Below are 13,716 nucleotides of genomic sequence, written 5' to 3'. Positions count from 1 at the left end.
TAAATATGATGAAATGCCCTGCAGAAGAAAACTCCCCGCATACATATGAACTTATGAATTTATGCGTGTATATATGTGCATCAGAAAATGGTCAATAAACTTTTATGGTGGAGATAAACATTTGGAGAAAAATGAATCAATGAATGTTGATAGCTTAATTAAAATATAATAAACTGCCACCGCCGACTGTGTTTATGAATCCCCATAAATGAGCATTACACAATAAAGTTATTGTGTGGGGATTCACAAGCCGAATATTATTGAGACTTTTCTATTTGGCAAGTACAATATGGTGTGTCATGATAAATTGATGTTTATGTCATGTCCCATAAGGAGAGCTTGCAATTCAGACAATACGGCGCAAAGAGTGGAATGGTTTATTGAAAAACGTGAATGGCAATATTTGAAGAGGAGGTAATTCGCTGGCACATAACACCACAATATCAACTGAAGATTTTTGATTAAACACTCAATCGCATGAAATACGCGAAACTGAGAAATACGCGAAATATGAGAATTATACATAAAGATGGATATAGCTTAACAGTTTTCGAAACGACTTAGAAAAACGAATGATCTAGAAAAATATATATATATATATAATATAATGCTCAATTCTCAAACACCTATTATATTTGAGATAAACCACAACAATATCGTCACAACAAACCTGAATACTTATATATGAAGTTTTTAACAAAACATGAGACTATTTTATCATATGTTTACATGGACTTAAAACGCAAATCATCCCTAACTAATTTAAAAAAATGTTGCTTAAAATTATCTTAGGCATATCTAATCGGAAAACAATTCTTTCCTTTTGTGTAATTGGAACAAGAACGAGTTAAAAAGTATTTGCCGATAGATGAATACCCTCAGCTTTTGTGAGTTTAATAAAATATATTTTGACATGCGTTATAATTATTCTCCTCTATAGGGGAGGTACCGAAGGAGTGTGCCGATGTGGTTTATTTTGCATCTGACTAAGTTTAATATACGGGTGTGATGAAAAACTGCAACTTCAAATTCCTGCCAGCTATTTAAAATATTTCAGCGACAGTTCATTATATTCTTTACAAGCGAACAAAAGCATTTTGGTGAGAATTTTCTAGAAAAACAGTTATTCGTGATGGAATTCAAGCGTGATAGTGTGATTTCTTTATATTTGACTGGAAAACCACAAGTGGCTATCGTTAGAGCACTGCAGCATTTAAATGTGAATAAATCTTTTGTGTCTCGTACCATCGTTCTTTACCGTAATACTGGTAACGTAGCCCGACGTCAAGGAAGTGGACGGAAGAAAACAGCAACATCAGCAAAAATGGTTCGAAAACTAAAAAAGCGACTTGATCAAAACCCGCGTGGCCAAAAAGTGCTTCACTTGGCCGAAAGTGGTGAACTGCCGAATTTGGTTTTCTCCGATGAGAAAACATTCGTTGACCAGCAGTTTGTAAACAAACACAACGATCGTGTGTACTTGCCAAAGAGGTTAGCTGAAAATGTGCACCTTCGGTTGACCACCAGAACTCAAGCGCCGGCCATGGTGATGATGTGGCCGCCAAAACAGCCGATGGTCGCTCGCCGCTCGTATTAATCGACCGTGGCATCACATAAATGCCGAATAATATCGCGAAAATATTCTGGAGGGTGCATTAAAGCCTTGGGCACGCAAACATTTTGTCCGCAGACCTTGGACATTCCAACAGGACTCAGCGCCATCGCACTCATCACGCGCCACCCAAGAATGGTTACATTGTTAAATGAGGTTCTTTGCTTCATTTCCAGCGCACAATGGCCACCAAAATCTCCGGATATTAATCCGTTGGACTATTGTGTTTGGAGTATTTTGAAAAGCAAGGTTGGCACTAAAAAATACCAAAGTGTCGATCACTTCAAGCAAGCCCTTCGCCGGGAATGGGCCAAAATACCGCAGAGCAACATTCGGGCAGCGTGTGACGGTTTCATTGGCCGTTTGAAGGCTATAATTTGTGCCAAAGGTTACCAATTCGAACAAATCTAAACTTATTCTAAAAATTGATACTATTTCCGACATTTTTGCTTTCATTCAATAAAATTAAAAAAAGTGTATAAATTATTGCGTTTGACTTTATTGCAGTTTTTTTTTATCTCACCCTAGATGCTGGATTGGACAATATCGACTACTTACTTCAATTTATATGAGGATATGTCTATGTATTAATTTTTTGAAAATGCTGAACTCTTGTATTGGTAAGTACCAGAAGGACACCCTCTTAATTATTTTTTGAACATTTCAGTTGTATCCACAATCAAATTAGCTTATATTTGGTTCTCAGAGGATCTACCCTGTTGCTAAAGTACAATTTAAGTCTCTAGCTGCCAGTATCTTGAGGTTTTTAAATCCCATGCACATTCTATTACTTAGCTTAGACTAGTGACGAAAAGAAATATTACGCAAAGATATTTAGTATTTGTAAAAGACCTCATATAACAGTAACTTTGAATTTTAGGGATTCAAAGCCCACCAGTTTTTGTACATTTTTTATCTGACGTGAGAAGGTTTGTATTCAATCCCTATGATAATCGTAATTTCCCTTAATCGGAGTTCAAAGAGAAATAGATAAAGACTCGATAGATAAAGACTTCGTTTGATACCTTCGGACATAATCCAGTCTCACTTTGCTAATTATATTTGCAGGAAATTGATATGTTTACTTATTACTTCAGTGTTACGATTGAAACTCTTCCAAACAAATATTTACAAAAATTCCACTTACCGACAGTTTTTATAATTTGATAATCATCCAAACTATATTTTCTAACACCTTTGGCTGTTTCTACACTGCTATTATCTTCTGTGCTATCATCCTCTTCATCGTCCGTTTCATTGCCATCATCATCCTCATCATCTTCTTCCTCCTCCTCGTCGTCGTCGTCCTCTTCATCGTCATCATCATCCTCCTCATCGTTATTATCAATGTCCTCATATGTGTTCTCTGTGCGACTGCTGTGTTTAGTATCCTCTTCCTCGTCGGCCTCTTCACTGTAGTCTGATTCTAAGGGATCTGAGGATTCACTGCCAGCATTTGTACTGCGACCGTTGGTATAGCCATTGGTCGCACCACCACAGAGACGACCCAGTTTTACTGTCGATGAGGTCTCGGTGCCAGAGGTTGTCTTCGATTTGTTGCTGGGACCCATTTTTGTTGTTACGCGGGAACAAGTGGCTGCTGACATTGATATTTGTTGACGTTCTTTATTGCCAGGCAATCAGAGTCGTCGGAAAGTTTTCCTGCAACTAGAGAAGAAACAAGTGGACATTTTAAAATGGAAATGTGGAAAAGAAATGTATTTTGTAGTTTTGTATTCCCTACATTCCCTGTTATTATTTACGTTGCTATTAGCCTAGTAATAGCATGCATATACTTGTTCTAGTTTAGTTTCATCATCTGAGGACATGTGTCAGTCATATCCTTTGGATTTAGATATTCACTTTTTATGCAAGTACACACCCAATCGCCGGGGCATAAACTTTTAATTAAACCATTGGACTTTTTAAGTGTCCATTCAATCAAGAGTCTTGTCTTGTGGTCGAGTTAGATAGATTGGGGTCGTTCAGTTTACTTATTCTCTCTGCCTGCTGTACTCGAACAGCAGAGATGAGGCATGCCGATATTATGTACTCGAGCATTAATTTTGTGGGTTAGTCAATTGCCATTGGCAATAAGTGAAAACTATTAGAACGCACAGTGAATATAAACGGCTTGTATTGTTTTCTCGTTGTTACTTTAGAAAACAATTTAAAAAAACGATCTACAGCATTGGGAATAAACTCTGCAAGTTTTAGAGGCCCTTGGGAAATATATTCCAACTACAACGATATTTTTAAATTTTAGAATTTATAAATTACCTCTTACGTATTTTCTTGACATCACTTCCTATATCCTATACTATTTATATAAAAAGAGAACCATAGAAGAAACTTAACTTTGTTCTCTTCCCTTTTTCATTAGGCGCGTTTACATGCGGAAAATTTTTATCTGTATTAGAGAGAGGTAAGGGGAATGCAAACTCCTTTGGTGTTTCAATTTTTTTAAGCAAAAATTTATGTAATAACAGCTTCAAAAAAGAAAGGCAATAATGAAAAATTGGCATTTCTGAAAACAAATAGGTTTATATAAATGCCTGAGACAAGCTCAAAAGTTGGTCTAGTCTAAATCAGTAAAAAGTGTAAAAAATTTATTTTAGATCCTATAAAATATGAGTATATTTTTGATCTGCGTAGAATTCAAACACGGCTTAGCCATGCCTGTACGTATGTTATTTGCAATCTGCGATTTCGCACGCATGTGAACTTTGATCAAGTTCTAAGATGGGTCGTGTGGTGTTGTTAGCAGCAGAGATGGTTCTATAAACAGAATTTGGAATGTGGCCAATTCAAGTTAATTTAAAGTTACTATACTTTAAATCACTGTGCATTCTGTAGCTTTCAATTCAAAATGTATACTCTGCTGTATTACGAAGAGAATTCACATACATATTCGTAATATTCATTTGATTCCATTTCCAGATAATGGTACTCATAGTGTTTTACATGCAATAGAAAGACCATTAACACTAGGGCGACCATATGTTCCATATGAGCAGCCTGCTATAGGTTAAGTGCTGCGTGAGTGTGTATATGCTGAAAGGTTTTCATTTCATTTCACTTCGATATTCGTTGTAAATCCAATTGAAATTTCCTCTCAATAAGAAAACTTCAGACACACACGGAGAACTTTCACATACAATCTGAATATCTCCGCTCAATGAGATTTAATGAATGAACAGCTAAATCCAGTGGGAGCTAATTAAGCACTCAATGAAATAGTTTTTTTTTGTATAAACACAACAAAGTAAAATAAACGTTTTATTTCTTTTTTAGGACTACTTCTAAAAATACATATTTATGAAATAATATAAAAGCTACATACACAAAGTGTTTAGAATCGTGTGTACGTACATACATTGGGCACTGGCGAACAAAGGCCATGAAATATATTGGCTGAACTTGATCGTTTCTTACCACACCTGAGTGCATTTGTTCTCCGCTCTAAGTAAAGGTTAAACTAAAGACTTTTGTTAAATTATTCCGAGCAATTACATTGCGTAAAACAATGCACATGCATGCACACTCACACACACACTTTAAATGCAGTGGGGCATTCGTGAGCGTGTTTGCACCGGTAACACAAAATTGTATTTAATTAAATGCGAATAACAATGAAAGAGTTTGAAAAATGTATTTAACGGTGGGCGGCCGAATCTGTGAGACCCTACACCACTATAAAATCCCAGTAGATCTGAAATTATTTTAATTAAATTAAAAAAATTCTTTAGGATATTGTGAAACAAAGTTTGAATGCTCAAACAATCTTTCCAAATACCAAGACTCCCTTTCTAGTTTTTGATTATAGAACTTTAAAAATAATGTATAAATTTCTCATTGAAAAGTCGGATGTTGTCAATATAAAGTTCCACCGTTCGAAAATTCCTCACAGATCTTAAATCAATATTTTTCAGGAAACTACGATCCCTAGAAAAACATCTCTCGTACCTTTTTTTGTTGCTGTAGAAAAATATACATACATAGAAAAATATTCGCTGTGGCAGTATCTATAGCTAACTTGGAAAAAATACGGCTTGGGAACGCTAATGGAAGATATAAGAATATAAGAGCAGCCTACATATATTGTAATATTTAATGAAGAATTTGTACCTATTGAAAAACCAAACTGTAAAAATACAAATGATTTATAGGGAAATTTTGGCTAAAATTTTCTAAAATACAAAGAGATATCTTTAGACATAAGATGGAACAATAAAATTAATTTAAGCCCTCTGTCTTCAACTTAAATTCAGTTTCACTGGTTTAAACAGATTACCTTTCCTATTTTTTCTCTCAAACATTTTCAGTTTAATCTATAATTTAACTATGAATCGTTATATAAGCGAACATTGCTTTTGGAAAACGAGCATTGGGGTCTTGGAAAGTTGTCCGAATATCCACTTTTTTATTAAAAGTTTCTATTTGACGACGAAGCTTATGTTAGCTCAATGAATAGGTACGTAAATAAGCAAAATTATCGATATTGGAGTGAAGGCTAGACAGCGCTTCGCCGGGAATGGGCCAAAACAACGCAGAGCAACATTTGGGCAGCGTGTGACGGTTTCATTGTTGCAGTTTTTTTATCTCACCCTGTATAGTAAAAAATACTTGACCAAAAAAATTCAAAGATTCAGATTCCTTCTAATTTATACGATTTATATCATTTCCCATCAACATTTTTGGCCACGGTAGCGACCCTGTGCGACGGGGACCTTCATAAGCAATTTTCTGTCAAAGACTGTTTTACTTATTAGGAACTTCAAATACAAAATTTGAAACAATTCCGATTAATAGAAATCATCAAAATACCGAATATATGGGTGACCATTATATGAGGGCTATACGAAGACGAGTACCTGTACAGACAATTTTCTGCCACAGGCTGTATTACCAATTACGAACTTACAATACGAGGTTTGAAATAATTCGGGTGGATTATGTTACTAAAACCATCAAAAATAACGAATATAGGGTGGTACCGGTATATGGCGGTTTTACGAAGACGTAGACCAGTTTGAGCAATTTTCTGTCATTGGCTTTCCGGTGAGAAGTATGACACAAATCATGAAAATACTAAATATTTTAAGGCGCAGGTACAGATATGGAACTATATCAAAACGTAGACCTACATTAACATTTCTATGCCAGGATGTACAGTTATATGGCCGCTATACAAAAACGTGTACCTATATAGCCCATTTGCCTCCAGAACAAACACACATCTGAGCATAATTTTATCAATAAACGTACGGAAGCTAGAGTGATTTCCACAGACGGACGGACATCGCTACATCGACATCGACAAAATTTTATGCTGATCAAGAACATAAATACTTTGTGGGGTCTAAAATATATATTTCAAGGTGTTATAAACGGAATGACAAACTTAATATACACTCCATTCTATGGTGGAGGGATAAAAATTCTGCGTTCTCTTCATTTTGCGCGCAAATGTTGGTGTTCAAATGGTAAAAATAGTACAATATAGTACTTTTTTGTTGCATTTGGTTCGTATACTGACGGTACATATTTGTCGGATCGGTTATGGAAAAAAATATAACAACGAAAAAACTGTAAAAACTAGATGATAGTTCTAAAAAATTATCATATCAGGCAGACAGTTAAAAGTCTCTATCCAATTATATAATATGGGAAAAATGATTAATTTTTGAGGGCTCTGGAAAAAAGGTTACATAAACTTTTGTGCCAAAATTCAAATTTTCACATTAACGTATGTGAAACTGACGTAATAAATTGTTTGTCTTCCATAATATGTTCTTGTTCAATCTGGGAATTCATTTTCTTCTCATTTCAGTTGGAAATTTCAACATTTCAAAAATATTTTTGCATTATAACGTTAATATAACTTATTTCAAACAAACCCTAAGTAATTTTTACCCTTACTAAAATGAAACACCTGATTTTTCTGCCACAACGTAACATAGACAAAAAACTAATAAAAATCAAAACGGATGATTACTCAATTGTCTATCCAAGAAGTGTAAGAAATGATATATTAATAGACTATAGCGTCAGAATTTCTATGGACACCTACACACATATATGGGGGATGAAGGTGGCGGACGTATCTTGTTCTCCATACGGCAGCAACGCTGACATTTATAACAACAAAAATTACAAAATACGAGTAGTCCGATTCAATAAATTTCGAAAACTGTTGCGTTTATTTTCTATTCGATGATTCAGAGATATAAAATCACAATACAGCGAATGACCAGATGGGGATGCAAAGTAAAAAAATATGGTAATAATTAACAAAAAATAAAACATGGAAATAAAAATGTACAAAAAAGAGATGAGACCGTGTTGCTAAAATGTTAACACAAAACTATGTCGTTTAAATATTTATCAAAGTGTAATACAGCTGTTTATATTCAAAGAAAACAAAGAATCATTTCAAATTTAACTACAATTCATTTTTATTTCTTTAAAGAGAACTTTATGTGTTAAACTAACATAATTGAATCATCCTTTGAATCCAAACGATGCAATGATGATATTTTAGTCCCCGGTTTCTAATAACATTTTTTTTAATAACTAAGATCCCAAAAAAATGTTATTATTATCTTCGGTTCACTCCGAGTACTTGATGCGATACACTCCATTTGTTCAGATATCTCGAAAAAAAAAACAGACATTTACCTCATAAAAAACGAGTCCAGTACTTGATATAATACAAACTTGATCTGTGGAAATCCTCATACTTCAAAATTATCAACTAAAATATATACATATTTGCAAATGTTTGTTTACAAACATACATCGCACATAAATCTAAAGATGTCACAAATGAATTATATTTTGAAAAAACAATTTGTTTTTAGATTATCTGACCGCATTTCATTAAAAAGTGACTCGTCATTGAAATGTCCGAAATATTCTCTTTTATGTCTGTCGCTCGAGTTTAATGGCATTGTTGGATGCATTTTCCACCCATTTAATTGTCCAATTATGCAGAGTGCAAGCGTTAAGTGTTTTTCGAATAAATTAAGAAGAAAAATCATTAAAAATTAAATTGAAATTACCCGATAAAACAGAACTTTACCGTAAAATGAATGACAAAAACTTTGGTTTCACCGCATATTCTGGAATGCCGCCTTTTGTTACCCTCCAGCATAAGACTTGCAACTGGAGCAATAATAACCCCAGACCCATTTGTTGTTATATCTATCACCTTGCATCTGTATTAAGAGTCGTTCGTTGATCTTGTTAACCTTATAATCATTCTATCGACCAGAAATTTTGCAAACAGTTCAATAACTCTAGGACTGAATTTGAAAAAATAAGAAGAATAGTCCTGGTGTTTCTTCCTTTACATTCGTGGTACAAAAGTTGATGTTGCTAAACAAACGAAGCAAGTTTCTGAATTCGACCATAAAATGTAATTCTTGGACAACTATTTTCTTGAAACAACTTCCTGATTTTAAAAATTGAAATGCACCGATATATAATACCGGTTTGTATAATACACATAAAGTTGGATATCTTTCAAAGCAATGAAAATTATCGAAACATTTGTTTATGCAGGGTGAGATAAAACAAACTGTAATCAACTTCAGACTGCTGTCATTTCAAAGCCACTCGTTCGACACCTGTTAAAATTATTTCAATGACTGCTCATTATATTGTTTACAAGTATACGAAAGCATTTTGTTGAGAATTTTCCAGAAAAAAAGTTATTCGTGATGGAATTCAAGCGTGATCATGTGATTTCTTCATATTTGGCTGGAAAACCACAAGTGGCTATCGTTAGAGCACTCCAGCATTTAAATGTGAATAAATCTTTTGTGTCTCGTACCATCGCTCGTTACCATGATACTGGTAAAAGCAACATCAGCAGAAATGGTTTGGAAAGTAAAGAAGCGACTTGATCGAAACCCGCTCGCAGTGGCCAAAAAATGGCTCGCGAGCTGAACATATCGCGCGAATGGAATATTCGGCAAATATTGAAAAATGAGATCGGGGTAAATCCATTTAAATTCCAAAAAGTGCCAGAACTTACACCGCAACAGAAAGAAAATAGACTCAAAAGAGCTAAAGAGTTGCTTCGCTTGGCCGAAAGTGGTGAACTGTCGGATTTGGTTTTCTCCGATGAGAAAACTTTCGTTGTCCAGCAGTTTGTAAACAAACACAATGATCGTGTTTACTTGCCAAAGAGGTCAGCTGAAAATGTGCAACTTCGGTTGACCACCAGAACTCAAGCGTCGGTCATGGTGATAGTGTGGGCCGCCATAACAGCCGATGGTCGCTCTTCGCTCATATAAATACCGTGGCATTAGAATAAATGCCGAATATTATCGCGAAAATATTCTGGAGGGTGTACTAAAGCCTTGGGCACGCAAACATTTTGACCGCAGACCTTGGACATTCCAACAGGACTCAGAACCATCGCACATCGAACAATTCTAAACTTTGATGCTATTTCCGACATTCAATAAAATAAAAAAAAAAAATGTAAAAATTATAGTGTTTGACTTTGTTGCAGTTTTTTTATCTCACACTGTATATGCATATATTTTTCTTTTGAGATATTCTCGGTACCCACACATTCAAAGCCTTAGCCTTCATTTTTAAAAAACACGGTCTAAAGTGATGGTTCCTCCAATTATATCATATTGTTTCCCTGGCCGAATAAGAAGTGGAAGCAGAAGAGTCAGTGAATCTGTATAAATCTTTATAGTTTTTTCTGTAATTTATTCTCCTGAACGTCTATGCCATAAATATTTTGAATTAAAAACTGTTGTCGTATTCGTATTTTAGTATTTATCCGATGAACTCATATTCCTCTTTTTTTAAGAATTTAAAATGTTCCTTTTTATGAAATATCGTGCTTTTTTAACAAATAATTTCCAATCTTCAATCAAACTTTACTTACCCCAATATGTTGAATTATTGGATTTATTTTGTTTATACTGTGCACGTCGGGGAAGAACACACTGCTTTATTGATCTGTATATTTGAGGTTTCGAAACAATCTCTCTTCAAATATCTGATTATTCCAAATGTTTATTGTTACTGTATATAGATTTTTGGGAAGTTTCGTTTCAACAATTTTTATTAATTATTCACTTGTTTCTATTCAGATCAACGGCAACTGATAATAAAACATAAAAGCATGCACCAAAGAGATAAATACAGGTGAGGTACATTGCAACAAAGTTATATTGCAATGTGTTCTAACTATTTTTGTTGCAGTTAGCAAACCGGTATCTTCGAAGGAAGGTTTTCTTGGGTATAAGTTGATTGTTGACGTCGCGACGTCAGTATGGCTGTTCTGCCAAGTTACAAAATAAATGAATAAGCGTCCGAACCAATTGAAAAATATTTGGCTAAAAGAACAATAAACAGATTTGCTGTGATGATGTTTGTAGTTGAAAACAAACAAACAATCCACTGGAAACAAAGGGGAAGAAAAACTAGACCAAAAACCGGCCAACTACCAACTAAACAAAAATTTGCACATAAAATAGAATACAATGGAATAGAATGAATGAAGAATATTGAGCGAGTGCAGCAGACATAACCGAGGAAAAAATACAGATAAACGTTGGATTGAAAACAATGGTAATGCATGTAAATGTGTCTACTTAAAGCAAGTACAGGCCAACATCTGTGAATGCGATGGATATTTTGGTAGTTTGTTGAAAAAAGGCGAAGACAAATTATTTAGGGTTTTCCCATATATAGTTTCAGATACACATTTTTTGGGTCAAAAATTAAGCCATTAAATTTTTTTGGTATGTGTTAGAAATGAACATTGGTCTAAAACAGAGTTCACTCGGCTATACATACGCATAAGATAAGATGGCACGCGCCAATAGTAACAAGGAAAACAAACTATTTAATTTTTGTGTTTTACAGCTTTGAATGACAGTTTGGACATAAATTCTCGGGAGCAATTCATTTTAGTTTTCATTTTCGTCTGGTTTCATTTTGGTCTAAAATCAGAATCAAACATATGGCTTTAAGGAATAAAATTTACATTCATTGATCACCAATTTTAAACGTGATTCGCGATATCTGTGGAATTATAAAGGACTAAGGATATACCATGGTTTAAATTGCTCCATTTCCAAAAATTGTAGTAAATCTATGAAATGAAAACTACATCCTTAAGCTAAGGTTTGGGTGTCAGTTTATACCGTGACTCAGTAATCAGATGGGGAAGTGTTCCGTACAATGACTATAAAATAATCGATTGTAGTGTGGAAAAATACAATAGTCGAGGTCGACTTCGCCAGTGGATTTTGAGATCATAGAATTTTGTTCGACTTTTCTTTTGCATAAAACTACAATAATCGAATTTTAGTTTTTATTGTTTGTTCTTTTAATAATACCTACCAAAACTTCAAAACTCAATACTTCAAGAAACATATTCCTGCGTTCCTTCCTCTGCTTTCTCCAAAAAATCAAATATTTCATATAAAATATTTTACTCATTAAATGCTTTACACATTTTGAAATCGAACGGTTGTAATTTGTTTCGGGATTGGAAAATGCAAACGTAGGTGTATTATTTGGCAAAGGCTGCTTATGGTATGGTATTCGGAATGCATTACCCAAATTGTCTAACCAAATCAGGGACCCCATTCTGTAACTTTTTTTTTAAAATTTTACCCATTGTTTATTTTACAAAAAAAAAAAACATATGTTTGTTTTGTTTTTGTTACAATAACAAAAAATGTTCTAACAATAACAAGAGTAGTTAAATGTTACAGAATAAGCCTACAGGTTGCTTGAGCATTTTTGGTTTTCACCAAGTGAACTGCTCATTTCAAAAACCAGTTCATTTGAAATGAATACATTTGATAGCGGAGAGAGTAAAGTTCGACCGAAACTTGGGACACTTTATCACATATCATATTCTAGTTTTTTATTTTCTCTTCCAAGTTTTTCCATCGCATGTACTACTATTTTTTTCAAAGTATCCTTTTGGGAATGGTTTTTATGAAAACCAATGAAAATTTGAACAATACTTTCCACAATGTATTTGCCATTTGTCAGATAATAACAGATAATAAACATTACACGGTGTAAGAGTTTGCTCTGTATTTGGTTAGTGGTACTTGTGGTGGCCGGCTAACAACGGTATCGAACAACTGATCTCGAATTTCCGGTTTGTTGCAAAACATCTACTTTACAAGAACTTTACCAAGAATAAGACTCAAAACAAAAAGAAGAGCGCAGCCTAGACAGAAGACAGAAACTTGATTTAAACGTCGGATTATTCTATTACGTGCGTTCATGCGCTTGCCAGTCAGTTAGTCTGTCAGTCCGTTAGCAAGTCGAGTAAACTGTGTTTTTCTCTTTGGTGTATCAAACATTTACTGCCAGTTGCCAGACTGCCTGTTGCAACATTCGAATGATTTCATGCAATACCAATAGGCTCTAAAGTGCAAACAAAGTTCGCTCCTTTTCAATCTCACTTAAACACTTTCTTCACCTTCAACTCACTTGTACAAAGTTCACGTGATCGTATATTTTCTTTTAATCTTGTTTTTCGTCTTTAGCCAAAATGCAAAAATTTTCCTTTTGGCCCACACACTTTTAAAAACAACTTTTCCTTTTTTTTTTTTTTTCTTTTTGATTGACGGAAAGATGTGAAAAATTGGAAAATTGTTCAAATAATATTTTTTCTTAATTTTCTTGTTTGTTTGCGAAGTTGATTTTTCCGTTCTGTTCGAACCATGCGATTCCACGTTCTAAATGAAACTGAAACGCAAAAATATGAAAAAGTGCGACCACAACGAATGCCGCCGTCGCCGCAACTGCCGGTTATTTAGTTGTTGGCCAAATGTGTTTGGATGCTGAAATGGCTGTCTGTCAGTTGGTTTGTTGTATCCACAATCGAATGTGTTGCCTGCCTGCAGCTGATGTCGTCGCCCGCTATTGTAGCTCTGTCGGAATCATTGTTGTTGCTGCAGCTACTGCTACTTTAGCCGTTGTTGTTTATAGCTCTTGGCTAAGTGGCAGCCGTTGTCGTTCGTGTTTTTGTTGCCGTGGCGGCTCTTGTTGTTTGTCAGTCTCCCACTTTGTCTATAAAAAAAATAACAGAAAAAGCATGA

At 34.6% G+C, this 13,716-nt stretch overlaps 1 protein-coding gene across 9 annotated transcripts in view; it reads right to left on the bottom strand.

Annotated features, from left to right (window-relative positions):
* Positions 1–13,469, bottom strand: part of LOC101890817 (cAMP-dependent protein kinase catalytic subunit 3) — a 53,710-nt gene extending 40,241 nt beyond the window's left edge. Inside the window, exons 1-3 of one of the 9 annotated variants that reach the window (XM_011292207.3) lie at positions 13,095–13,469; positions 10,527–10,745; positions 2,760–3,280 (exon numbers count right to left, since the gene is read on the bottom strand). In XM_011292207.3, the coding sequence (XP_011290509.1) occupies positions 2,760–3,219 (460 nt within the window). In that variant the 5' untranslated portion in view covers positions 3,220–3,280; positions 10,527–10,745; positions 13,095–13,469. Of the gene's footprint in view, positions 1–2,759; positions 3,281–10,526; positions 10,746–13,030; positions 13,050–13,094 lie in introns of those variants that run through there. The other 8 variants (XM_005178501.4, XM_005178500.4, XM_020035078.2 and 5 more) reach the window with 8 other exon arrangements.
* Positions 13,470–13,716: the final 247 nt, after the last annotated feature.

This window comes from Musca domestica, unplaced genomic scaffold (genome assembly GCF_030504385.1).
Source record: "Musca domestica strain aabys unplaced genomic scaffold, Musca_domestica.polishedcontigs.V.1.1 6, whole genome shotgun sequence".
NCBI classification, from domain to species: Eukaryota; Metazoa; Arthropoda; class Insecta; order Diptera; family Muscidae; genus Musca; species Musca domestica.
Note: the sequence above shows the minus strand (reverse complement) of the source record. Positions and strands in the feature narration are given on the sequence as shown.